The following is a 25,348-nucleotide window of genomic DNA, read 5'->3' as shown; positions in this document are numbered from 1 at the left end:
AACAAGCAACGATCAGCGATATTTGTCTGGTCTTCACACAGGCCAACTGCGACCGTATGAGGACTGAACGATCATCCCTACTGTTTTATTGCTGCCAACATCATATTTCCCCATTCACATAGGGAGATTCATAGAATCATAGAATGGTAGAGTTGGAAGGGACCTCCAGGGTCATCGGGTCCAACCCCCTGCTCAGTGCAGGATTCACTAAATCATCCCAGACAGATATTTGTCCAGCCTTTGTTTGAAGACTTCTATTAAAGGAGAACTCACCACCTGCCGTGACAACCTGTTCCACTCATTGATCACTCTCAATAGATTCCACCAACAACTATTTTGTGTGCCGCAGTAAAGATATATGATCACCCAACAATTTAACGTTTGCTCGTTCATTGGGTGATGGGGGGGGATCTTCTCGTCCATAGGGTGATGGGCGGCATCTTCTCGTCCATAGGGTGATGGGCGGCACAGTCACACAGCCCAATCATCAGAAAAATAAATGTTCTTACGAACGATCTTGTGGTTGATCATCAGGGTGATTTCTGATGAGCAGAATATTTCTGCAATCTGACGCTGTGGATTTACATCCGTAACACACTTTATACATGTGGATTTTGGTGTGGAATTCTCAGCACCTTCAGGTGCAAATTGCAAAAATATTCCAATCATGTGAAAGCACCCTAATCAAAAAGGCTATCTTTTCTCCTTAGGTAGAGCACCTAGACGGTGAGTGAGGAGACTCAAATAGCCATGCACGCTCCTCCAGGTAATACGCAAATAAGCGAGATGGAATGCAACCTCCAAAGTGCCACCTATTGGAAGGCAGCATTCAGACTTTTTATACAAGCCTTGTAACAATGACCAGAAATTAAAAGCAAAGACAGACTCTATGTACATACAGCTGTTTCAGGGTGTTTGCCCTTCAGCAATATACAGCAGGAGTCTGGTTTTGCTAGTGAGAGACCTGGGACGGGCGGGGGGTGGGGGGGGGGGGGGGTTGTCAGAGGTATCTGTTCATGCCAAACCCCCAATCCTATATATATTTTTAAGCCCCACTTCTCATATATAGCAGGAGAGAAGGCAACAGATGAGCCCCGATATAATACAATATAGACAAGTGTGCCCTGCTTAGAATGAAGGCGTTATTGTATACTGCTTAGAGAACGCCCTGTATTCTACATTCACATTATGTTCTTTATTTCACTTCTTTAGGTACCTTGACATTTTTTGATGAAGCAATATTAGCATGAAAGTGTGAAATGCTATGCTGACATTCCTCTTCACCATCAAACTAACATGATGCAAATGTTCTTACCTCCCCCTCAGCCTCAAAGGTGTATCACCACAACAAGTACCCCCTCCCTTTAGAATCTGAGTCATGCGGGATATTGCAGAATACATTTCTGTCATAACAGCTCTACAGTCTGAATCTCCAATGGAGTAATCTAACCTCCCCCCACGAGTGCAGCGGATTGTTCTCTAGGTATAGGGGAATCACGCCATCACAAAGAAAGTCATTGCATATCAAAACAGGCTGTAGAGTAGTGTTCAAAAAACTAGCAGTCCAACACGATGAGCCTGATAAAGCACTGGTTGTGGTAGAAGTAATATTTCTACATAGTACGTAATTTACTTGTAAGTGTAGTAGAGTAATAGAAAGAACAGCTCCAACAATTAGGACGCACCGCTCATTCCGAGTCATTGAGTCGTGCATTGAAAGGGGAGTTATCAAAATAATAGCAGTGAGGAGTTATGTGGAATAATGGGGTTTATTATTTAGCCTTATTTGAGGTTGGCAAATGTTGTACATGTTGCTTTATAAGGCATTTCCTTCTTAAATACTGGTGAAAATGGGTAATTCCTAAAGTTGCTGCGATGGAAGACGGACTTGGATTGAAAAGTTGATTGGAAAGGAAAAACATATTAAAAAAGTGCAGCAAATTATAGGCTGCTCCGCTAAACCGATCTTAAATGCCTTGAAGTGGCGACCCAAACCTAAAAGACGCAGAAGGAATCGAAGAACCCCTGTTCAAATGGATCGAAGAATAGCTGAAATGGCAAAGACTCAGCCAATGATCACCTCCAGAAAGCCCAAAGAATATCTGGACTTACCAGTGAGTACTGCAACAATCAGACGATGAAGTGAAGCCAAGAACTTAGTGAAGCCAAGAACTCCCTGCAAGGTCCCTTTATTGAAAAAAAGACATGCACTGATTAGGTTTAAATTTGCCAAGGAACATGCTGACTGATCCAAAGAGAAATGGCGCAACATTTTGTGGACTGATGTTGTTTTTGGGTCTAGTGGTTGCAGACAGGATGTCAGACGACTTCCAAGCATGGCGGTGCAAAAATCGTGATATGGGGATTCTTGTATACCATGGTGTTGGGCCTATTCATCGCATAAGAGGGATCATGGATCAGTTTGAATATATCAAAATACTTGACGAGATCATGTTGCCCGTTGCCGAAGAACAAACACCCTTAATATGGGCATTTCAACACGACAATGACTCAAAACACACCAGTAAGCAAACAACATCTTGGTTGCAGACAAATAGGATTGAGGTAATGGAATGGCTGACAAAATGCCCCGGCCTCAATCCCACAGAGAATTTGTGGGGTGACATAAAAATTGTGGCTTATGAGGCAAAACCAAAAATTGCAGCAGTGTACAATAAATAAATCTTGTTATTTGTATAGCACCAACTTATTCCACAGTGCTAATTTATTATTTATTACCACCCACCTTGTACCGGCTTCCTGAACCATTCGGGGATTGAACTCACAACCTGAAAAGCAAGAGCTTAGGCTGAAATTCCCAGCAGAAATCTCGCGGTTTGGTTGCAGCAAAAAACTGCAAGACTTCCGCCAATAAAGCGATGCTTCAAAATCCGCAGCTAAGTGCGGTTTTGGAGTGGCATGGCTGCACGCTTTCCCGTTGTGGCCAGCGCTCCCATAGAGAAGAGCGCGTCTGCAACGGGAAAAAAAAGGAATGGACATGCTGCGGATTTTCCACGGCGAAATTCCGGACAGAATTTCTGCAACAAATCCGCCCTGTATGAACCCAGCCTTAGACTGCATTTTGCTGCCTTAACACTCTGCGCCACCGACTGGAATACCTACTCGGAGGTGCCAGGAGTTGGTGGACTCCATGCCACCCAGATGGCAAGTAGCTCTTAGAGATTACAGTTATGCCACTAAATATTGGCTCAGACATTCCTAGTTAAGTGAAATCTTGACTATTTCTCAGTTTATACATTACATTTCTCTAAAAATCCCAGCGCTGCTATTTATTTGAACAGCTAAGGCCTCCTTCCCACGAGCGTGACGGGCTCCGCAGCGTAATATTCCGCTGCGAAGCCCGTCACGGCGCCCCCCAGAGCCCCTATACTTACCTGCGGGAGATAGCGTGAAATCGCTTCCCCGCCCACCGCCGCGCGTCACCAGCCGTGTCACGTGCACGGCCGGCCGTGTCACGTGACGCGGCCGGACCGCGTCATTTGGCGTCATATGACGCTCGGCGGTGGGCGGGAAAGCGTTTTTTCACGCTATCTCCCGCTGGTTACAGCGGGAGATAGCGTGAATGGACGGCTTCCATTGACTGCAATGGAAGCCGTCAGTGCGTACAGCCCGTCCTCACCCGCAGAAAATAGAGCATGCTGCGGGTGAGGACGGGAGAAATCGCGGTGCGTAATTCCGCGGTGGAATTACGCATCGTGAGCATTGTGCTATTAGGTTCAATAGAACCTAATAGCTGCGGGCAACGCAGCGGATTTTCGCCGCGAATTACGCGGCGGAAATCCGTTCGTGGGAAGGAGGCCTAAGAATTCCTCTCTTTACTTTCTATAAAAGATTGATACAAAAGGGATGAATTGTGTTATTGTTCTGATTTGGGTGGAATCTGTGGGATTTCTGATGCATTTATGGAAATAAAAATGATAAATGTTTCTCTTTATCCGCTTCTCGAAACTCGCAACTATTTTTTGACCACTTCACAGAATATGAATGGAATGTATACACTAGAGAGCGAGAGAGAAACGATGACACCTCTCCAGAACTGCACCTCTTTGTTTGAGGAGAACACTCTTGATAGTCGCCGCTATCAGGCTGATAAACGAGCAGCACTGATCCGGAAGGCCAGAGCCGCTAGAAGGTTCTTACGGGCAACTGCAAGTGCTTTCAGTTTTGGATAATAAGCTGGCATGGCCACAGTCAATTACTTTCTGCCCTCCTGAAGGTCGGGTTCACATGAGTTTATGCGTATTTGTGCACACCTGAGCGCTGCGCATTTGTGGAATGAATTATGCTTTTTTGTGCGTGCATCGGCGTATTTTACTGGTTTTTTGCATCCACACAGTATGTTCCTTTGCGTGCAGCAAGGATGCACCAATTGAAATGGCTAATTAGTTCCAGATGTATTCTTTTTCTAGCGCAATGACGTAGTGTTTCACGCATCTTCTTTATGCATTGCACATGCATTTACACAGCCCCATTGTCTTTTATTGGGACCTTTGTGAATGAACCCATTGAAATGACTGGGTCCTAGTCTCTGCATATTGTGGATTCACCACCAGCCTACTATCAAGGCTGTGTGCTTGCTTGTTATTTTTACTTTACTTCTTTGTCTACATTAGGGCTTGATATCCCATTTAAAATAGACTAAAGTTAGTCTTTAGCACTATTGACGATATAGCCCACAACCGGGGCTATTGACGATATAGCCCACAACCGGGGCTATTGACGATATAGCCCACAACCGGGGCTATTGACGATATAGCCCACAACCGGGGCTATTGACGATATAGCCCACAACTGGGGCTATTGACGATATAGCCCACAACCGGGGCTATTGACGATATAGCCCACAACCGGGGCTATTGACGATATAGCCCACAACCGGGGCTATTGACGATATAGCCCACAACCGGGGCTATTGACGATATAGCCCACAACCGGGGCTATTGACGATATAGCCCACAATCGGGGCTATTGACGATATAGCCCACAATCGGGGCTATTGACGATATAGCCCACAAACGGGGCTATTGACGATATAGTCCACAAACGGGGCTATTGACGATATAGTCCACAAACGGGGCTATTGACGATATAGTCCACAATCGGGGCTATTGACGATATAGTCCACAATCGGGGCTATTGACGATATAGTCCACAAACGGGGCTATTGACGATATAGTCCACAAACGGGGCTATTGACGATATAGTCCACAAACGGGGCTATTGACGATCTAGCCCACAACCGGGGTTATTGACGATCTAGCCCACAACTGGGGTTATTGACGATCTAGCCCACAACCGGGGTTATTGACGATCTAGCCCACAACCGGGGTTATTGACGATCTAGCCCACAACCGGGGTTATTGACGATCTAGCCCACAACCGGGGTTATTAATGATCTAGCCCACAACCGGGGTTATTGATGATCCAGCCCACAACCGGGGTTATTGACGATCTAGCCCACAACCGGGGTTATTGACGATCTAGCCCACAACCGGGGTTATTAATGATCTAGCCCACAACCGGGGTTATTGATGATCCAGCCCACAACCGGGGTTATTGATGATCCAGCCCACAACCGGGGTTATTGATGATCTAGCCCACAACCGGGGTTATTGATGATCTAGCCCACAACCGGGCTTATTGATGATCTAGCCCACAACCGGGGTTATTGATGATCTAGCCCACAACCAGGGTTATTGATGATCTAGCCCACAACCAGGGTTATTGATGATCTAGCCCACAACCGGGGTTATTGATGATCCAGCCCACAACCGGGGTTATTGATGATCCAGCCCACAACCGGGGTTATTGATGATCCAGCCCACAACCTCCTTTACACAAGCGCTGCAATTTTATGTTCCGTAGCTCACACCATAAAAACCGCATGAACGAAGAATAGCTGTGATCAAGTTGCAACTATTATTTGTGATTTTATCATCCATTCACACGGCTGGCTGCGGCTAATGCTACTACTTTTAAATCACTTTTAAATGCCCCGCTAGAGGCACCTGTCAGTGTTTAGCAGCACTAGCTCTTGCTAAACTCCCTCCCAGTCCCTTTTCTGACGGCTCCCATAGGAGTCTATGGGGCCTCCAATGTTGTGCGGTCCAAAGATAGGGCAAGAAAGAAAGAAATTTCAGTCGCTGATGTGCTATATGTTTCTCACCTATAGTTTTGCACACTAAAAGAAAAATCACTTATCTGAATGAATACAATGGGAACCAATGCTTCAGATGGCTAAATTAGCCATGATATAACGCTTGTATAAACGAAGCCTCAGGCTATCTTCCAACGGGTAAGCCTGATATGAGGCGGTCACCCCGCCCCCATATCGCCCTCTCCACCATGTGAATTCCCCAGGGATGCAAGGCATTTTCATGTGAAAACAGCCTCACATCACTTCAGGGATGCAGGGATCCTCCGGCGTGGCTGTCACAACAGCGGCAGATGATCCCGGAGTTTCTCCCATTGCTTTTAATGGGACCGACGCTGCTGCCGCTGAGCTCATTGACAGCAATGGGTGCTGCAATGCGAGATCACACAGCTATATAGAACATGCTGCGATTTATTTCCCGCATAGCAGTGCATTGCAGTGCCATGTCGGGAAAACATCGCTCATGCGTATGACCTCATTCAAAAGAATGGGGTTCATATTTGTGCATCTCAAAACACACAAATCTCGTGCGATTTTACCACCCGTGTGAAGCCGGCCTGAGTGTTGTGGAGAACTACCTATGTCTCTGCACACTTGGAGCTGCTAATATACAATCTAGCTATAGTGCGAGGTGGCATTATAGAATTTCATCGCTGAGGGTCTCCGCATTGGTAATGGGGGCATATTTTCCACTTCATCTTGTTTGGATGAAGAACTTGTTAGATTACTAGGTCATAGGAAGCCTCTTATCATATCACAGCGGGCGGTTTAATGTCTGTCTGTGTCACTAAGGCTCTGGATATATGATCAGGATATAGTGCCCATCTGAGTATCACCTTAAACGTTTTCTTTGTCTCTAGCTGTCCCGTTGTGTTCATCTGCAGTTCTTGTGCTCTTGGCCAGTTTGCAGGGAGACAAAACACTTGTTTAAGCCCTTTGCCACCTACTTCATTATTTCAATATACCCTAAATGACATCTTCTGAAGAGTTCTCAAACTAAATCTAATTTTGTAATGAAGCTGCTTTAGAAATCCCATCTGAAACTGAAGGTCAGCGCATCCCTTTGTCCCATGAAAACAAAGGTTCGGTACCGTGTTAGCCAGTAGAGTCAAATGTGATTGTTCCCAGCAAGAGAAGCCAAGTAACCTTGTAGATATGATACCTTTTAATGGCTAACAAAAATACATGATGTTATAGCGAGCTTGTGAACCTCTCGGGCTCTTCCTCAGGCTATAATCAAATAGATCCGAAGAGGCATGCATATTTATACACACTTATGACAAGGCACAGACATGGATGGGATTGGTTTGCACTTAAAAGAAATTCTGCAACAGAGACAAACATTTTTGACTAGGGATAAGGGAGTGAAAGTTTTATGGTCCCTGAGTCGGCGGGTCATCAGGCCAGGAATGCTAAAGGGGTACACAAACATTTTTAACTAGACACTGATAAGGGAGTGAAAGTTTATGGCCCAACAGTAATTGCTGATGCCCTATTTTTTTAGGTACTTTTTTTTTTTTTTTGCACAGCTAAAATTCTTTCGTCTGAATGTTTCCATAAGAAACAATTGGTTCTAATAGTTGTGTTTTTTTTGTTAGCGGCGTGAATTCCCCCATGTGAATGAGGTCCTTAAGGAGCCATAAAACCTGTGGATAACAGTCATGTAATACAGGAAAGATATCGAGTTCTCGCTAGAAATTCAAATAACTCCTTTTTAGTTCTGTTGACAAATGTATGTATGTATTTTCCATATGTTTATGAACGCAGACGTATTCGTAGCATTGGATGCGAAGGGAGTTTTCCTAGAGGAACGATAGTGTGATGCAGTTATGTAAAGAAAACCATCGATGGGTCCGCAGCGCTCCGCCATGAATTCTATAACTAGGTCTCATTGTTTCGGTCCCCTGTGAAATGTTCTTCCCGCTGTACGGGGCACGGCCTCATTGCTGAACGCATGCATAGGCATTATACTGTTTCATGCAGGTATACAGCGCTCTTTATACTATAGATCAAATGATGGAAATGTTCCTCCGCCGATGCCGTTGCTTTTTGTAGAGATGTGCTGCTAATGAGCTATTCAAGCAGCACGCTGCACATTATGGATATTCTGCAGGAATGGTAGGAGGCCTGCTAAGTGATGTAGACCAACATCCGTGTGGGCCTCCTTTCTGTCTTCATTATATCTTGTATTCTACTTAGGATTTCTCCTGCATGTATCCATCTAATGCAAATGTTTGTGTCTCCCCATATCTTACGGGCTCCTTTCTTTTCGCAGCCGCCATACACTTTTCATGAAATAAACATGCTCCTACAGCGAGCGGAGCATAATGTTCATAAGGACGCACCCGGCTAGCAGACACCTTGAGGGTTTCATAGAAAGCTTCAGTTCTGCAATATGTATTTTGCCCCAGTCAGTTACAAGGACGATTCCTATAATGTATTTAGTGAGCGTTCAGCATCTGTTCTCATCTTATTCTATTGTTCATATCGGCAGCGAGCTTCATAGAACCATGGAATGGTAGAGAGGGAAGGGACCTCCAGGGTCATCTGGTCATTAGGCTTAAACCAACCCGAAAAAGAGAAAAGTTCAACTTTCTTAACTCCGCAGTCAGGCGAATACTACATATTATACACATATTTTTCACAAGCGTAATACGAAGTCCTAAAAGCCCATTAGTTCACCATGGGCCATTGAGACATGCGTTTTTTTCATGCATATATAAGGCCGCTTTCACATGGGCAACAAAATCGCGCTACAAATCGCATGAATGTAAGGCCATGCTTTCCTATAGGCTCCTTCACATTAGTGATGTTTTGTCTGTTATGTGAAAAAAAATCGTGGCATGCTGCGATTTGCGATGTTTTGTAGCCCATGTTTCCCTATGGGGGTCTTTCTTCGTGTTGTACACTATTGCATGAAATTGCAGCTTTTGTGTGGTGCGACGCAACTTTTACAGTAGAAAGTCCTATTGTTTGTCCCCAAAATAAGCCCTATCTGCATAAAAAAACCAAAACTAAAACAATACATTACCTAACAGGCGCTGTCCGCTCCGCTGCACTTCTCTGGCAGCTCCGCCACACTTGCTTATAGTCTTCAGCCGCCACTTCCTAAATAGGGGGTTCAAAATTCCTGCCTCCAGGAAGCGATGGCTTTGATTAGTTATTTGGTGCTGTGGATCAGCCAATCACTGCAGCGCTCGATGAACCAATCACAATAATTCAATTGCTAGAGGAGAAGTGTGGTGGAGCGGACAGTGCCTGTTAGGTAATGTATTTTTTATTTTTTTTTTAAATGTAGCCAGGGCTTATTTTCAGGGTATGGCTTAGATTTCAAGCCTACCCCTAAGATCCTGGCAAAAGAACAGTACAAAGTTGCGTACAGAGTTGCCACAAAATTGCAATATCACCACGAGAAAATTCAGCGATATCGCACAGAACACAGCTGCAATATCACTGCGATAATCGCTATCGCCCATGTGAAAAAGCCTTAGGCCCCCTTCACACCAGCCCATGCACAGTTTTCTTGCACATTGAACATGGCTTTTTTCGCTTGCACATTCGCATATTTAACTATACTTTTTGCGCTTCCCAGGTATGTTCATTTGCAAGCGGCAAACAAATATGCACCAATTTAAATAGCTACTTAGTCTTAATGAGCTCCAGAGGTGTTCTCTTTCCAGTGAAATTATGCAGTATGTCACGCATCTCCTTGTGTATTGCATGTGCATTTGTGCACCCCCCCCCCCCCCCCCATTGACTTCTATAGTGGCCTTTGGTGCACAAATATGCAGAAAAAAAGAGCCTGCTGTATTTTTTTTGCATGACCAAAATGTGCAGCAAAATATGGAAATGTGAACTAACCCATTGAAATCAATGGGTTTCATTCTCTGTGTACTGCACAAGCAACTACACACGTGTGAATCTAGCCTTAGGGCTCTTTCCCACAAGTGTATATCGGCCCGCCGTTTTCACGGTCGTCCGATATACGCTATGATCTGATGCACTGGATTCCAATGCATCAGATCACATGGCCGTATTCCCGCAACATAAAAGTGCCCGGCCAGCCAATATAGAACTGGCTGCTTTTACGTCGGGCCCAAAAGAGAGTCCTGGAACTAACTTTCAGGCCGGAATACATCGGTCGCTGCATGGGCTCCTATGGGAGCCAATGACAGCAGCCAGAGAAGGGAGGTGGGAGGGAGTTTAGCAGCATGACTGTTAAACTGCCTCCCTCTTATCTCCTCCCCTCCAGCTCGTTGCAGTGGGAGGGGGCAGGACAGGGTGGAGCTAAGCGCCGCCCCATTTCCTCTCATTGCTGACTGAAGACAAGGGGTGGGGAGAGGGGAGGAGCTCAGCTCAGCTCCACTCCCGCCCTGCCCCCTCCCATTGCAAACAGCCAGAGAGGAGGTGAGCCGGTGAGAGGGAGGGAAGGGGCAACAGCATGGTAGCCTCTGCATATATGCGCCCATGCTGTCTGAACGGGCGCCCGTTCATGGGTTTTTACGCCTCAGATAGTAGCGTATATTGGCCGGCCGTGAAAACTGCGGCTGATATACACTCGTGTGAAAGAGCCCTTAGGTTGGGTTCATACGGGGTGTAATTGCCGCAGAATTTCCATGCACGGAAATTCCGCCTGTGGCTCTTTATCCCGGGATTAGCCAGCAAAGTAGATGAGATTTGCAAAAGTCTCGTATACCTGCTGCGGCCAATCCGTTGTGGCCAAGTCGCGCTCAAATTGACATGCCGTGCAGAATTCAAAGACGCGGCATGTCAATTCTTTCTGCTTCTGCGGTGGCCTCTCTATGGGGAGAGACGGCCGCACCGGAATGCAGGTGGCAAAGCTGCTCCCAGCCTTAAGGCTCTTTCACACAGGCACTACAAATTCACAGTTGCATCTCCCGTTTTCTCATCCATTCAGATGGCTGGGTGCGGCATAAATACGCCACAGCCTGAAATACCATTGGTCGCGGGGGATGCAGTATCCCAGAGGAGTACTCTGGACACCTGACTTACGTGGGGAGCTGGGAGGGTTCAGTGTTGGCTTGTCACGGGGGCACTTACCAGGCTCCTTTCCCAGAGGGATGACACGCAGCCAAGGCCAGAGTTTCCCTGCAGCTCTCCCCAGACACCCCTAGGATAGGGAATGCCAATAAACAGGAGGATGAGGGTAGTAGTCGTCACGTCTGACGCCACCGTTCCTACACACCGGTATTCTACACAGCGGAGAATAATCACAGACACAGATTCTGAGTGTCTCGGGTCCCCAGGAACGGTTAGGGCCCGGTATAAACTTTACTTGTATAAAACTGTAGATAACTTTACAAGACAAATTAGGAGCAATCTTCACAGTGCAGGCAACTCAAAAGATCAGCGGCCAGGGGGAAAATGCAGGATGTAACTGGTCCTACAGTCCACGTGATCTGTAAGGTACAGCTCCTGGACAGGGAACACTCTGGAGGAGGAAGGGGTCACTCCACAGACACTTTTAGGCTTTGCACCCCGCACTGGAGACGCATGGGTGTCACTTAGTAGCATACTTCTACGTGGGGATCCTGGCTTTGGACGGCCACTTAGGAAATTTAAACAGTAGAAGAATTGACTAGTACCTCTGTACTGGTCTTGACAGGGAAAGGGATTACTTACAAAGGCTCGCTCTCTAATCGGGGGCTCACTCCACTCACATCCAAATTTCAGTCGCTACAGGATAACTCTCCTCCGCTTCCATCTTCACCACAAGGAAGCTGAAGGTGCTTCCATGTGGCTCTGTGTTCGTTGGTACTCTTGCAACTTCAGAAGATGGAGCACAGACACTTTCTAGCTATCTAGCACTCCCATTTATATCCTCACTCATACCACATGACATGACAGACTGATACATTTACAGGCAGACCATGATTTTATTAAGAATTAACCTCTCAAGCGCCATAGCTGTGCAACACACACACTGGAAATGACAAGACAGGCTTGCACAGTGCATCTACATAAGACAAACATGTATGACATAAGTGGAGGGGACCAGGATGGTGTGCTGGGACACTACAGGGGAGAGAGTTCAGCTCCGCTAAACTCCCTCCCCCTTCCCTTCCTCTCTCTGACCCTTGCCTGCTGCCGGCAAAGGGAGGTGGTGGAACCTTAGCTTAGCTAGTTGTGCTAAACTCCCTCCCCTCCCTCCTCCGCATATGAGAGCTGCTGGGAAGAGGAGCAGGAGGGACTTCAGCAACGCAAGCTGCTGCTCAACTCCCTCTCCCTTCCCTGACGGCTCTCATAGGCCCCCATAGAAGTCTATGGGAACGGATGGCATATTCCGGCAAAAGATAGGACAAGACCTATCTTTTTCGTCCAGCGTAAAAGTGGCTGGCCAGAATGCACACAGTATGCGCTATCTTTTCCGGGCAGCCGATTTTACACACTGGGAAAAAAGAAAAAAAAAAAAAAAAAATCGCCCATCTGAACAAATGCATTGGAATCCAAGGCTTCAGATGGTCGGAATTTTCAGACGGCGTTTTATTGCAGCAAAATCGGTGCGGTGAAACGCCTGCATGTCCTATTTTGGCACATTTTGGATATAATATATCCATTATAGGCTATAGGGGTTAAAAATATGCAGTAAATACATGTTACATGTGTACTTAACTGTGCACTGTATATAACACGAGTGAAAAACACGCACATAATACGCAGCCCCCATATGCCCCCGTGTGAGGCCTAAATGGGACAACAGATACAATGGTGGATATTACCAGATATCACTATTCCCCACGGTCCCATAGACTTCAACAGACCAAATACCTTTTACCGCAGTACAACTTGTAAGTTTCTCTGTCTTTCACAAACAACATTTCTTATCACAGCGGATGACTACAGATGCATTCTGGGACAATTTTGTGGAAAATGAAATCTTATTTAGATCAATGGGATCCTTTGTGAAATCCATTAGCGATATGACAGATGGATACAGAGAAGAGTGTAGGTGTGAACAAACACTTAGTGGTTAGAAATACAAAATGATACCAGAAAGCATGTTTAAGGGCTCTTTCACACGAGCAATATTCAGTCAGCTGTGTCACCTCCACAGCGCAACCGAAAATCGTGTGAACGGGCGCACAAATCTGTCATTTGTGCGTCAATTCAGACAGTCCGGAACCGCCGGGCAGGGGGACACAGCTTAGCTCTGGAATAGGTGGCACTGTGGAGGTACTATTCCATCTCCCTTATTTCCATAGTAGTGAGTGAGGAACTACTGTGTAGTTAGCACCTTGAGGGGCAAGCGTTTATTATTTTCATAGCACGCAGTGTATGTGGTACCAGTGACTGATGTGTTTGCACTGGATTTCTTTATTACCGCTCTATTACATGCTCTATTTTTGTGCGCAATTGTGCACCAAAGACCCCCATCTGCATGGAATCACATGTAGCACCACTGTCGCCCGCACTCTTCCAGCACCACTGTCGCCCGCACTCTTCCAGCACCACTGTCGCCCGCACTCTTCCAGCACCACTGCCGCCCGCACTCTTCCAGCACCACTGCCGCCCGCACTCTTCCAGCACCACTGCCGCCCGCACTCTTCCAGCACCACTGCCGCCCGCACTCTTCCAGCACCACTGCCGCCCGCACTCTTCCAGCACCACTGCCGCCCGCACTCTTCCAGCACCACTGCCGCCCGCACTCTTCCAGCACCACTGCCGCCCGCACTCTTCCAGCACCACTGCCGCCCGCACTCTTCCAGCACCACTGTCGCCCGCACTCTTCCAGCACCACTGCCGCGCGCACTCTTCCAGCACCACTGCCGCCCGCACTCTTCCAGCACCACTGCCGTCTACACATAGCGCTTCCTCTCCTGTGTTTTATGTCTAAGAAAGGACACATTTAGTGACAGTCTGTAATGAGGTTTCTGTCCGCTGGCTTTTTCTGACTGGCAGAACTATATAATGTTGTCTTAGTCAGATGACAAAGAGCTTCCATTCAGCCAGTGCCAACGTGCCCAACCCGTCCTGAACAATCGTCACTGCAGCCTTATTTGGCAGGGCAGCACTCAGGTCTTGTTCCAGTCATCCTCCTGCAGTGATTGGCATGGATGCTCTTCTTCTGGGAACTCATTTTATTTGTTGCCCCAAGTAAAATTCAGCATAAAATCATGATCTATAAATGCAGACCAGTTTAGAGCCGTACTGAGTGTGACGGCGTGACTCCCCGAGCCGTATCCTCTATGTCACGGCTGCTCAATAGTTTGGATCTGGCCAAACTCCTGCGGTCCTGCCCAGGAGCGGCGGCACCTTCCAGCAATGTGGACCATTGTAGTTGGTAGACCTCCAATGCTGCTGTTGCTACCCCTGTCCCAAATGATATGGGGCAGCAGGAGGAAGGAGTCAGCGCCAAGTGAGTACAGCCGTCTCAGCACCGTGCATGTGCAGCGTTGGAGGAGCGGGCCCACAGCCAAGGAGATAACAGGGTAGATAAGGATTTTGTCACAGGTGGCTCTACCATTTCCTCCCCTAGGGGTAGTTTGGGACCCGACCAAGTTACTGCCGGGGGAGATCACAGGGGAAAAGTAACCAGGGTCTACCTTAAAGGGGTTGTCCGGCCACACAGGGTAAAAATTTTTATAATGCTGCTGCTTCCCTTTCAGTAAGGATAGTAACTGACAGCATACAGGGGCTCAAACCGGCCAGCAGATCAGCTGCAATGTCAGTTTCTTACCTTAGATTCTGATCTTCACTGCAGCTTTCAAAGATGGCGCCTCTGTGCTGCCTTCCCACAATGCTCTGCGCTCTCCCTCTTCTGTGTGTACGCTCTCGATGGTAGTAAGCCCCGCCCATGACACGCCCACCTCTATTGAACTGATCTACAGTCTCTCCCCGCCCAGGCCCCGCCCCCTGCTGCATACTATAATCAGAGGGGTTGTGGCCAGGGGACACTTATACACTCATGGTTCACGATAAAATCCTGCCATGAGTGTAAACAGCAGCACAGTGTATAGTGAATGGAGAGGGGCGCGGGAGAGCCGAGAGAGAACTCTCCTGCAGCCCCCCACTGCAAAGCTACCTACTGCCCCCCCCCCCCCCACCCTGCTAAAGTAAAGTAAAACAAAACATTTCCCCACACACACATGCCCTCATAGTGCCCCTCTCACAATAACCCCCCCCCCCGACTTCTGTCAGCCGGGTCCCTGCACACACACACATCACTGCACCCCCCCCCCCTTGCACACATCCATCCATCCATCTCTCCCTCTCCACCCCCCCCTTCCCCCGGGACTTCTGACAGCCGGGTCTCCAGACACCACTAGCACACACACACACACACATCACTGCACCCCCCCCCCCCCTGCACACATCCATCTCTCCCTCTCCCCCCCCCCCCCCCCCCCCCGCGAGAGCCCACCCCTCCACTCATTCTTACCTTGGAGATGAAGATCCAGCAGCCACGCCTCCCCTGCAGGCAGAACTGAGCTTCCCAGCGGCTGAAGTTCTTCTGCACATGTGCAGAGCTGTGCTGGAGAAGCTTGTCCCCATGGCAACCGAGGAGCAACACAGGGGGGGTAAGTGAATAACTTCTGTTTGCCTAATTTACAATGCACAATGTATATTACAAAGTGCATTGTATTGGGCAAACAGAAGTAATGAGACCTAATGTTTATGGCCGGCAACCCCTTTAAAGTTCTTTGCCACTCGTGACGCCACCGTTCTATCCTCTGCGGTGAATCCTGACGGTTAAATAGTCCACACACAGGGAAAACCTTCTGGACAAACTGGGACCGGTCGGTAATGTCCATTTACTATAACTTCAGTAAATTCCAACTTACAACAGTAGTTTAGCAAGGGTACAAAAAGTCAAGGTGGTGTGACATGGAGGACTCTCGGGGCAATCCGGACAATCCACAGTCTCAGTTATCTGTGTGACTCTCTCACTTTCACTCTCTACCGATCCACACTCACACTTCATGTGCCTTTCCCCTAGCCAAGTAGAAGAGAATCGCTCAGCTTCCTCCATTCTCCACTCACTTGCAGACTAACTAGTTGTTTCTTGCAAGCAGAATAGAAGACTACTCGCTACACTGTCACAGGCTTTTCTCCTTTCACATCCTTGCAAACATACATATCCAACACGATCACATAACATACAACATGATACATTTCTCAGACATAACCCAGACATTAACCCAGTCAGTGCTGCAGAGGTGCAATACACATAGCAAATGCATACTACACATAAGGCACTGATAAGACAAATGGCACGAGACAGACATATAGCTGTCACGTCCTTGCGGCTCACAAGCCCCACACTCAGCGCGGATGCAGGGTGATGTTAACAACTGCAGTAGTAGATAGATTTATGCACTGAAGAACAGTGCTCACCACAACTGAAATACGTAGCCCAGATGTAAAGCATGTGCGACACCAGAGCATGGCGCAGGGCAACATTATATGGCTCAGTAACACCACTCCAGGGGCGAAGGAAGCCTGGCCCATACCTAGCAGGGAGGAGATGTATCCCTGCCTAAAGCGGTGTCATTGCCTCGATAAAAGGTCCCCTTTCTGGGCCCTGATTGTCCCTATGGGCACCCCTGGAGAGATGAACTGATTCCACCATGGATAGAATAAGCAGTATTGATCACCAGGAGGGGTGAGAATATATAGCCACTCTGCACCTGAAAATTGGCAACAAGAATAGAAAACCACACCTCCAGCCTACTCCCAGGCATGACTAATCCAGCATGCATCCATGTAGCAAAAGCAGACAGCACCAGCAGACTCTACACATAGTGTATTAACCCTTGATCTGCTTAACAAGGCAACAGGTCCTTACCTGTGTTGAGGCCACTATGCCACGACGTTGTCGCGACCGACGAGCCATGACAATAAGGGCCCCATTAACTGTGGGCCACTACACATGCATTTCTTCTCCTCAGCTCCTTCCTTCATACCTTAATTAGAGACAACAGGAGAAGGATAAGGACCGACCCTGACAGTCAGAGGGACAGTAGTGGTCACGCATGGTCAGCGACGCAGATGTTGTAAGTGCAGCTGGCAGCAAGCAGGGCACATTTCCACCAGTAATATAAACTGCCGATTATACTTCCCTTTAACTGCCAAAATCTTCCAGTCATTGACCGCTATGGTGAGCAGTTACTACAGCAAGGAAACCCAGGCCAGTTCACAGGGATACGGCAGAAGTACTGTGTACCTCCACTCAATCCCCACGGTTCACTACATTTCATCATAGTTTGGCGAGGGCAAACTTCACGTGGACACAGCGCTGGATTGGGGTGCCAGGTGATTATGAAACACAGCTCCCTGGACTCCCCTTTCCCTCAGCTTTGAGCCTCATGACATAATTTTGGGGGGTCAAAGGTGATGACAGGGGCTCTTTAAATAATTGAGAATTTATTACCATACTCATATGCAAATGATCACATTTATTGTAATTTAGCTTCATACAGTCTTCATAATAAATTTGCAGCAACTAATATTTGTAAACCAGTTCTTATCATGTAGATTTCATACAAATGTGCAGTTTGTAAATATTATGCAAAAGCGCTGGAAAAGGCCTATTATTATGAGCTTCCATCAGGTTTACTAAAGGCGTGCAAAATGTGTTCAGCTCAGAGCGGCGTGGTGGGACACTCAGTGCTGAAGAGAATGGGGGTCTTTTCTGAGGCACAAAGTTCTTTTTTGGCCAAGTGCATATCCACATATTATCAGCACACCTGAAGATGTCTACCTGGAAACTGGGTTTGTCTTGGGTTTGCTTCACGGCTGGCAAGCAAGGGTTAACGTCTGGCAGCAGTGCAAGAGGGGAATGACCTCTTTAGGGCTTCTTCAGAACAGATGTGCACACTAACATGTAAGCGTGCAAAGTGCAGACAATAGAACCCATTGATGTCAGTGGGTTTGTTTGTATGACCACGTGTGCAAAACAGTAGGACCTGCTTTATCTTTCTGCATAGAAGTCTCTGGAAATGCGCATACGAAAGCACAATACGCTGCGCAATTCTGTGAAAAACAGAACACATCCGGACCTCGTGTTTTAAATCAGGGCAGGGGTGTGTTGTGTGTGCAGAAAGTAAAGTACTATGCACTAATATGCTTGCCAATCTACCTTGTTCACAGCGCTAATGTGTTGCGCGGAAGCATTTGCAGTTTTGCATACGGTCGTCTGAAGTCGCCCCTGCAGTCCAGGTTTGTTACAGTTCATTTAAGGAAAAATCTAGTAATTTGATGCCTCCATGTAGATACATTGTGTCTGCACAGACAAGCCTTTATGTCAGATTCACAGCGCAGCAAGAAGTATTGCAGATAAAAAGTAACGAGAATCAGTCCTGACTTTGGAAAACTCCAGAATCATAAAACTGCACCAACCAGCACTGTGGAATCACGTTCTTACATTACCAAAGGCCCCATCAATTTGATCCACAAAGGTTAGACCTAAAACTAGGTGGACTTACCCAAAGGCATCTACTTGACTATAGAACAAAACTCGCTATTTGTTACGAATGCAATGTGTTTAAAAAGAATCTCTCATTCTTACTGACATGTCTGTTAGTTACCCCTTTCCAATCCACTGTCTGACCTCTTACTACCTTCTGATTGAAGCTTGTACAGCTCCAATGTCAGAAGACGTCCCACAGGGTATTCTTACCGTATATTGCCAGCCACTCCACTGTCGGAGCCTCTCTGGCATACACACACTGGCTTTAGCCAGCAGATGGCACCGTTGTATAACAGCAAAAAGAGAAAGCTTTTAGGAAACCCTGAATCCAAAATTGGTTTGGGAAGGGTTAATACTTGTATGCCCCATGAAATAATTCTGGAGTAGTATCCTTTAGGGTCGCCGAGGGTCGTGAACGACTAAACGGCTAACAACAACAACAATCTAAGCAAAGATACTGCAGAATTTTTCCATGGGGGACTCAAGCTTAGAACCCTTTACCGAGATCCTTTTTAAAGGGGTTGTCCCATCTGGGCGCAGGTTCTCTTCTATTACATTCATTCGAGTGTGATAGAAGGGAACCCACTGCCAGATGGTACAACCCCTTTAAATGGATCTCAGGAAAGGGTTCTAAGCTTGTCTTATCTGGGCATAGGCCCAGATGAGACGACTACTGTAAGAAGATATAATACAGTACATTGACCTGGATTCACTTTGTTGAGTTCAGCTACATTAGGCCACATTAACACTTACCAAAGCCAAGAGTAGAACCTAGACGGAAGAAAAGTATAAAGTATTGATTTACACTTTTCTGTGTATCCACCCTTCAAATAGGCATAAAAACTGTAGCGAACTTCCCTGTGTTAGGCCTCCTTCCCGCGAACGGATTTCCGCCGCGTAATTCGTGGCGAAAATCCGCTGCATTGCCCGCTGCTATTAGGTTCTATTGAACCTAATAGCACAATGCTCATGGTGCGGAATTCCACCGCGGAATTCCGCACTGTGAAATCTCCCGTCCTCACCCATGGCATGCTCTATTTGCCGCGGGTTTACGCGCGGCCGGCTCCCATTGCAGTCAATGGAAGCCGTCCGTTCACACTATCTTCCGCTGTAGCACAGGGGAAGATAGCGTGAAAACGCTTCCCCGCCTACCGCCGCCGCGTCATATGACGTGGTGGGCGTGTCATGTGACGCGGTGGGCGTGTCATGTGACGCGGCTGGCGTGTCACATGACGCGGCGGCGGTGGGCGGGGAAGCGTCATGCGGGAGCGAGAACGACAGATCCGCTGGTAAGTATGGGGTCTCTGGGGGGCGCCGTGACGGGCTTCACCGCGGAATATTCCGCGGCAGAGCCCATCACGGCCGTGTGCAGCCGGCCTTACAGTAGCCTACAGGAGTTCTGTAAATCTTAAAGATCGTACCTATCACATTAGGGGGTTAACAGTCGCAATGGTCACCAGCCTGTGACATACAGCACCCAGGGTCAGACCGCAGGGTTGGCTTATCTCTAGCTTCTCCGATCCTGCACTCATGCAAGATGAAGCCTACATCACACCCAATAAGACCTAGTATGCCCCAAAACACTGCCCTGCCACCACTGACTGTTAATGACATGAAGGTCAGCCACTTCAGTTGTGCTCACAGTGTATACTAGTCTCCCGGGTCTTCACCAGGTGAAACACAATTAATACATCTTCGGGGGTTATGGATTTTTGGATTACTTAGAGCTCAAGGACCAGCTAAAAAAGTTTAAAGCTTCATTCTAAAAATTCTAGTAGTGCTTAGATATAAAATATACAACAGGTGTAATCTACAAAAGGGCAAGGAACATACAAAATCCACATAAACAGTTCTTAAAGTAAAAAGGAATACAATTATAGAAAATACCAGTTTACAAGGTTTTTCCAAATAGTCCTGGCTGCGAGGAGCACGTGGAAAGATAGACAGTCCTGCATCAGTCGCAACTCCAGGGTTTGATAATGGAGAGTGGACCCTTCTTTACTTTTAGGACTACACCTCTGCCGTCCTCCTTGTAACATCACAGAAGGCCAGCTAAGTAAATGCGCAGATTTTTGGGATGGAAACCCAATTTAATATTAAAATCATAGTTCCCAGGAGTGCTCCAGTAGGAAGACTATGGCTGCCATATATCCTAGAATGAATTTACCAATGATTAAACATCAAACACCAGCAAAGCCGCTTGACAAAAGCCAGCGGTATTCTGGAACCTAGAACCCAACGCATGTCATCACCAGATGCACAGCGCTTCTTGGCTTCACACTCCCTGCAGTGCTGTATAGCGCCTCCGCAAGGCAGCAAACCTTTCCGAAATGCTATTCCAATTTAATCCATGAACTGGCATAAATGACATCAGAAATGTACACCTGGTCGGGACCAGATGTGCGTCAGTGGAGGCGCAGAGAGGTGTCGGCGATGCCCTGAATACATGAAGCTCGGCGCAGGACATGCCGGGATTAGTAAATTCCCCCTATGTGCACATTTGCTGTGCATGTAGCTACCGACTTCATCGACCATCTGTACAAGTGAGAACACGGGAACAATGTTACAGAGCAGAAACGTTTTTGAATCATTTCAATATTTCCAGTTTTAAGAATGGATTTACTATCAGATCACTGAACTGCGAAACACTATTATCAGCAACATCAACCACAAAATACCTGGAAACGTCTACCGTGAACATCGCTCGCGTTCTGCCGCACATTGCTCTCAGATCCCATAGCACGTAGCAGAAATACACAATAAGCGAATATACACAAGTGTGGCATCCGGCAAACCTGATCGATGCTTTGGGAATTGCATCTGGGCTATCGATCTGCGGCAGCTCATCCGCTAATATCTCCTCCGGGCTGCGAGGATCCGTGGCGATTACCGGCTTCTGCTTCTCTTTGAGATTCAGTCCACTGATAATGCTGTTCCATAAGCTGTTCTGAGACTTGGACCCTAAAACAGAAGTAAAGTATTAGCACCATCTTCAGTTCTTGTCTTTTACAGTGAAGTATCTTCCGCCTATGATACATTATACCTGCAGGCTACCAGCGCCGATGCCCAAATTAACCAGCAAAAGATAATTTATAGTTGGGATCTGAAGTACGGTTATTGGTGACCACTTCTCAGGGCAGCGACCTTGTGATCAGGTTGACTGCGCGAGGCAAGATAAACACTTGTCATGGTTTGTCGCATCCCAATCTGCTCAGTTACACACAGGGCCATTTTTTTATGGCGAACTGGACCTAAAAATCACAGACATCCCAAAATGTTCATGGATATATGCCTTGCCTATTTTTATATACCACGCCCTATATCACGCCCGCCATAAAATGTTCTTGAATCCCAAGGACTCCAAAATTAAAGTATCACCCACTACATCTCTCACGTCTCCAACCACAATGGTTTGTTTCCATAAGAGCAGCATTTGCGTGTTGTATTGTTGGCATCATCGTTGCTGCCACGACAGCTTAAAATGGTGGGCATTGCTGCAGGAGAGGCAGGGAACTAAACAGGTGAGGCTTTATTACCAGAGTGGGAGCGTCTGGGACGTACTGGACCGTCTGTTTCCTCTGCGCTGCCAGCCAGCCGCTATCTGTCATTCAGACAGACTCCAGCTATTGGCTGCCGGCTGCTGCGCCGCATTTGTTTGCTGTTGGGACTTAAAGGGTATGTTCATATTTAGCGAAAATTATACAGATTTATCGCATCAGAAATCCACACTAAAATCTGCATCAACGCCGTGTCAAGAAAAACGTCAAAATCCGCACCACAGGTTCAGATTTTGATAGTTTTTGATGCAGATCCGTTGCAGACTTCACCCCTTCAATTGAAATGGTGAAATCCGCTGCACAGATGTATGAAAAACTGCATCAAGTCCTAACCAAAAGTGCAGCTTTCTTGCTGCGGAAAATCTATTTCTGCTACGTTCAAAGGCCCTAAATTGTGCGTGGAGAGGATTGATTGCCAAGTAGGGATCGGCTGGGCAATGTCCCCTTCCTTCGTCTGGCTCCTGGTAACGTCTGCACTGTGAGTGTCTCAGACAAACTTTTGCAGTGGGCTAGACCGAGCGCAGACCAACGATAAGGGAACAGCAGCGGGGAATAAGATGGTTATCAATGGTGGCTCTGCTGCTCCCCTAAAACTGAGAAAATCATGGTCTAGGCTGGTTTGCCACATGCACAGTGGTAAAAAGCAAACAAAATAAATAATAGGCAGCTGTTATTACCTGCTACCCGCGGAGTCGGGTAGGGGAAGATGTTAGTTTATCGTTACGCCAGAGCATATATGGGTAGGGAATAAAGATGAGCGAGCATACTCGCTAAGGCAAACTACTCGAGCCAGTAGTGCCTTATTCGAGCACCTGCCTGCTCGTCTCTAAAGATTCAGCTGCCGGCGGGGGAGAGCGGTGAGTTGCGGGAGTGAGCAGGGAGGAGCAGGGGGGGGAGGGGAAGTGAGAGAGAGATTTCCCCTCCATTCCTCCCGCTCTCCCCCACCACTCCCAGCCCCCTGCCAGCAGCCGAATCTTTAGCGAAGAGCGGGCAGGTACTCGAATAAGGCACTACTCGCTCGAGGAGTTTGCCTTAGCGAGTATGCTCGCTCATCTCTAGTAGGGACCCGTTCCGGACAAAGGTAATAAATATAAAAATTAGAGAAGGAAACAATAATGGGGGTAGTAGTCCTTGCTCCTAGAGCCTCAGTGCAGTATGTCAATGATAGGAAGAGACTCTAGGATGCAGACTTTAGATGATGAAAACAGTTTAACTCTTTACAGGCAGAGCGGGGACTGTGGACTTTGCAGATAAACACAGTTTACATTACTTTGCAGTAACTGTTGATTCACATTGACTAAGGAATTGATGACTTGGAATTACATCAGTAAACATTACATTGAAACACTTTCTCAGGGGGCTGTGGCAACACATTGCAGTAAAACACTTCCAGCTTTCATCCCTGGCTTTGACTAGCATTTTGCAGATTAGTTACTGACTTGCTTCTGTCTCCGTTGTTCTTCTGTTCCTCTTCTCTCCCTCTATCGGTCTCTGCTCTGTCAACTCTCCAACATAAACTTGGCTTGTTAGTACTCACACTTGATGTTTCCTTCTCACTGCACTGCCTGTTAGTTGTTCCTGCCCGGTCTCTATCTCTGGCCTGTCATCTCTCTGTGAACTCCAGGACTAGACTAGCTAACCCCACCCACTCTCTACCTTTTATACTTTTCTTCTCCACCAATCCTAGGCTAGGGGAAATCTGACTATCCAATCCCCAGCTAGCTAGGGGTGATTGGGAGGTGCGAGAGCAGGCTAGGGTGTATTCTGCATAGTCATTCAAGGTTAGATGGTAGGAACACCAAAAGTTCACCCAACATTGACCATTTAAAGTAATACACACATAATTACACACATTTACAAACCTATATACACACACACACTTTACATGACGTAGCAATAGCAGTGTTGTGGGACCCTAAGTCTGGGGTACTACACTTAAGCAGTGCAAACTTCAAAAATCCCACAATAGACAGTGTCTTTTCTGTTGGCTGTTATGGAAGGCAGAAAAAAAATACCCTGGGCCAGATGGTTTAGCAAATGAATATTATAAAATCTTTGCTCCCTCTATATCGCCTTACCTAACCTCCATATTTAATGATTCAGTCAGATTAGGCACAATGCCGGAGGAGATGCTTCAGGCCACCATTATCACACTGCCCAAGCTGGGCAAATCTCCTACAACCCCAGCAAATTTTAGGCCCATTTCCCTCTTAAATACTGATGCGAAGCTCTACGCAAAAATTCTCGCCAACAGACTTCTAGAGGTTTTACCCACGGTAATACATAATGACCAGGTGGGATTTACCAGAGGTAGAAATGCAACGGATGGTGCACGAAGGGCTCAGAACCTGATCGAGTTGGTTGGCTCGAGTCGGACGCCTTCTCTCTTCCTTTCCCTGGATGCGGAGAAGGCGTTCGATAGAGTTCATTGGGGTTTCGCCTTCGCGGTCCTCAAAAAATTTGAGGTGGGGGACAATTTCCTCCGCGCAGTCCAGGCTCTATACACGAGACCCTCAGCCAGAGTTCTGACCGACGGAGCGCTTTCCTCATCCTTCTACATCTCTAATGGCACCCGACAGGGTTGCCCATTATCCCCATTATTGTTTGTCATGTTAATAGAACCACTGGCGGAGATGATTAGAATGTCCCCAGGAATCAGAGGAGTCCCGGTGGGAATGAGACAGCACAAAATCGGGCTTTTTGCTGATGATGTTCTCATCTCTTTAACTGATCTTCTAAACTCTTTGAGAAACGTGCACGACTGCATTTCCCAGTTTAGCAAAGCTTCCCTATACAAACTAAACACTGACAAATCATTAATTCTGGGGTTCAACATAGACTCTAAGCTAAAAACTCTCATCCAAAAAGAATTCCCTTTTCAATGGAAATCAAATGTGCCATACCTAGGCATCAAACTATGTAGCAACAATTCGGAAATAATTCCCTCAAACCTAGACCCATTACTAATTTCCCTTAAAAGTGAACTGGAAGAACTAGGCAAAAGAGAACTCTCCTGGTTTGGAAGAATAGCCATTTATAAAATGTTAATCCTTCCAAAGATTTTGTACTTCTTTCGTACGCTATCCTTCCCCATCCCCCAACCCACAATCTTTAAATTCCAAAAACAACTTTTAAATTTCATATGGAATAGCAAGAAACCTAGATTAGCAGCTTCTATTTTATACC

General features: G+C 46.9%; 1 protein-coding gene across 1 annotated transcript in view; it reads right to left on the bottom strand.

Moving 5' to 3' along the window:
* PDE1C (phosphodiesterase 1C) overlaps positions 1 to 25,348 on the bottom strand; it is a 779,225-nt gene that overhangs the window by 530,009 nt on the left and 223,868 nt on the right. The window contains exon 3 of the mRNA XM_066584468.1: positions 21,401 to 21,566. Within this exon, the coding sequence (XP_066440565.1) occupies positions 21,401 to 21,566 (166 nt within the window). The remainder of the gene's footprint in view (positions 1 to 21,400; positions 21,567 to 25,348) is intronic.

The sequence above is a fragment of the Eleutherodactylus coqui genome, chromosome 12 (genome assembly GCF_035609145.1).
Source record: "Eleutherodactylus coqui strain aEleCoq1 chromosome 12, aEleCoq1.hap1, whole genome shotgun sequence".
In the NCBI taxonomy this organism is placed as follows: Eukaryota; Metazoa; Chordata; class Amphibia; order Anura; family Eleutherodactylidae; genus Eleutherodactylus; species Eleutherodactylus coqui.
The sequence above is the reverse complement of the archived record's forward strand: the minus strand, read 5'-3'. Positions and strand labels throughout refer to the sequence as shown.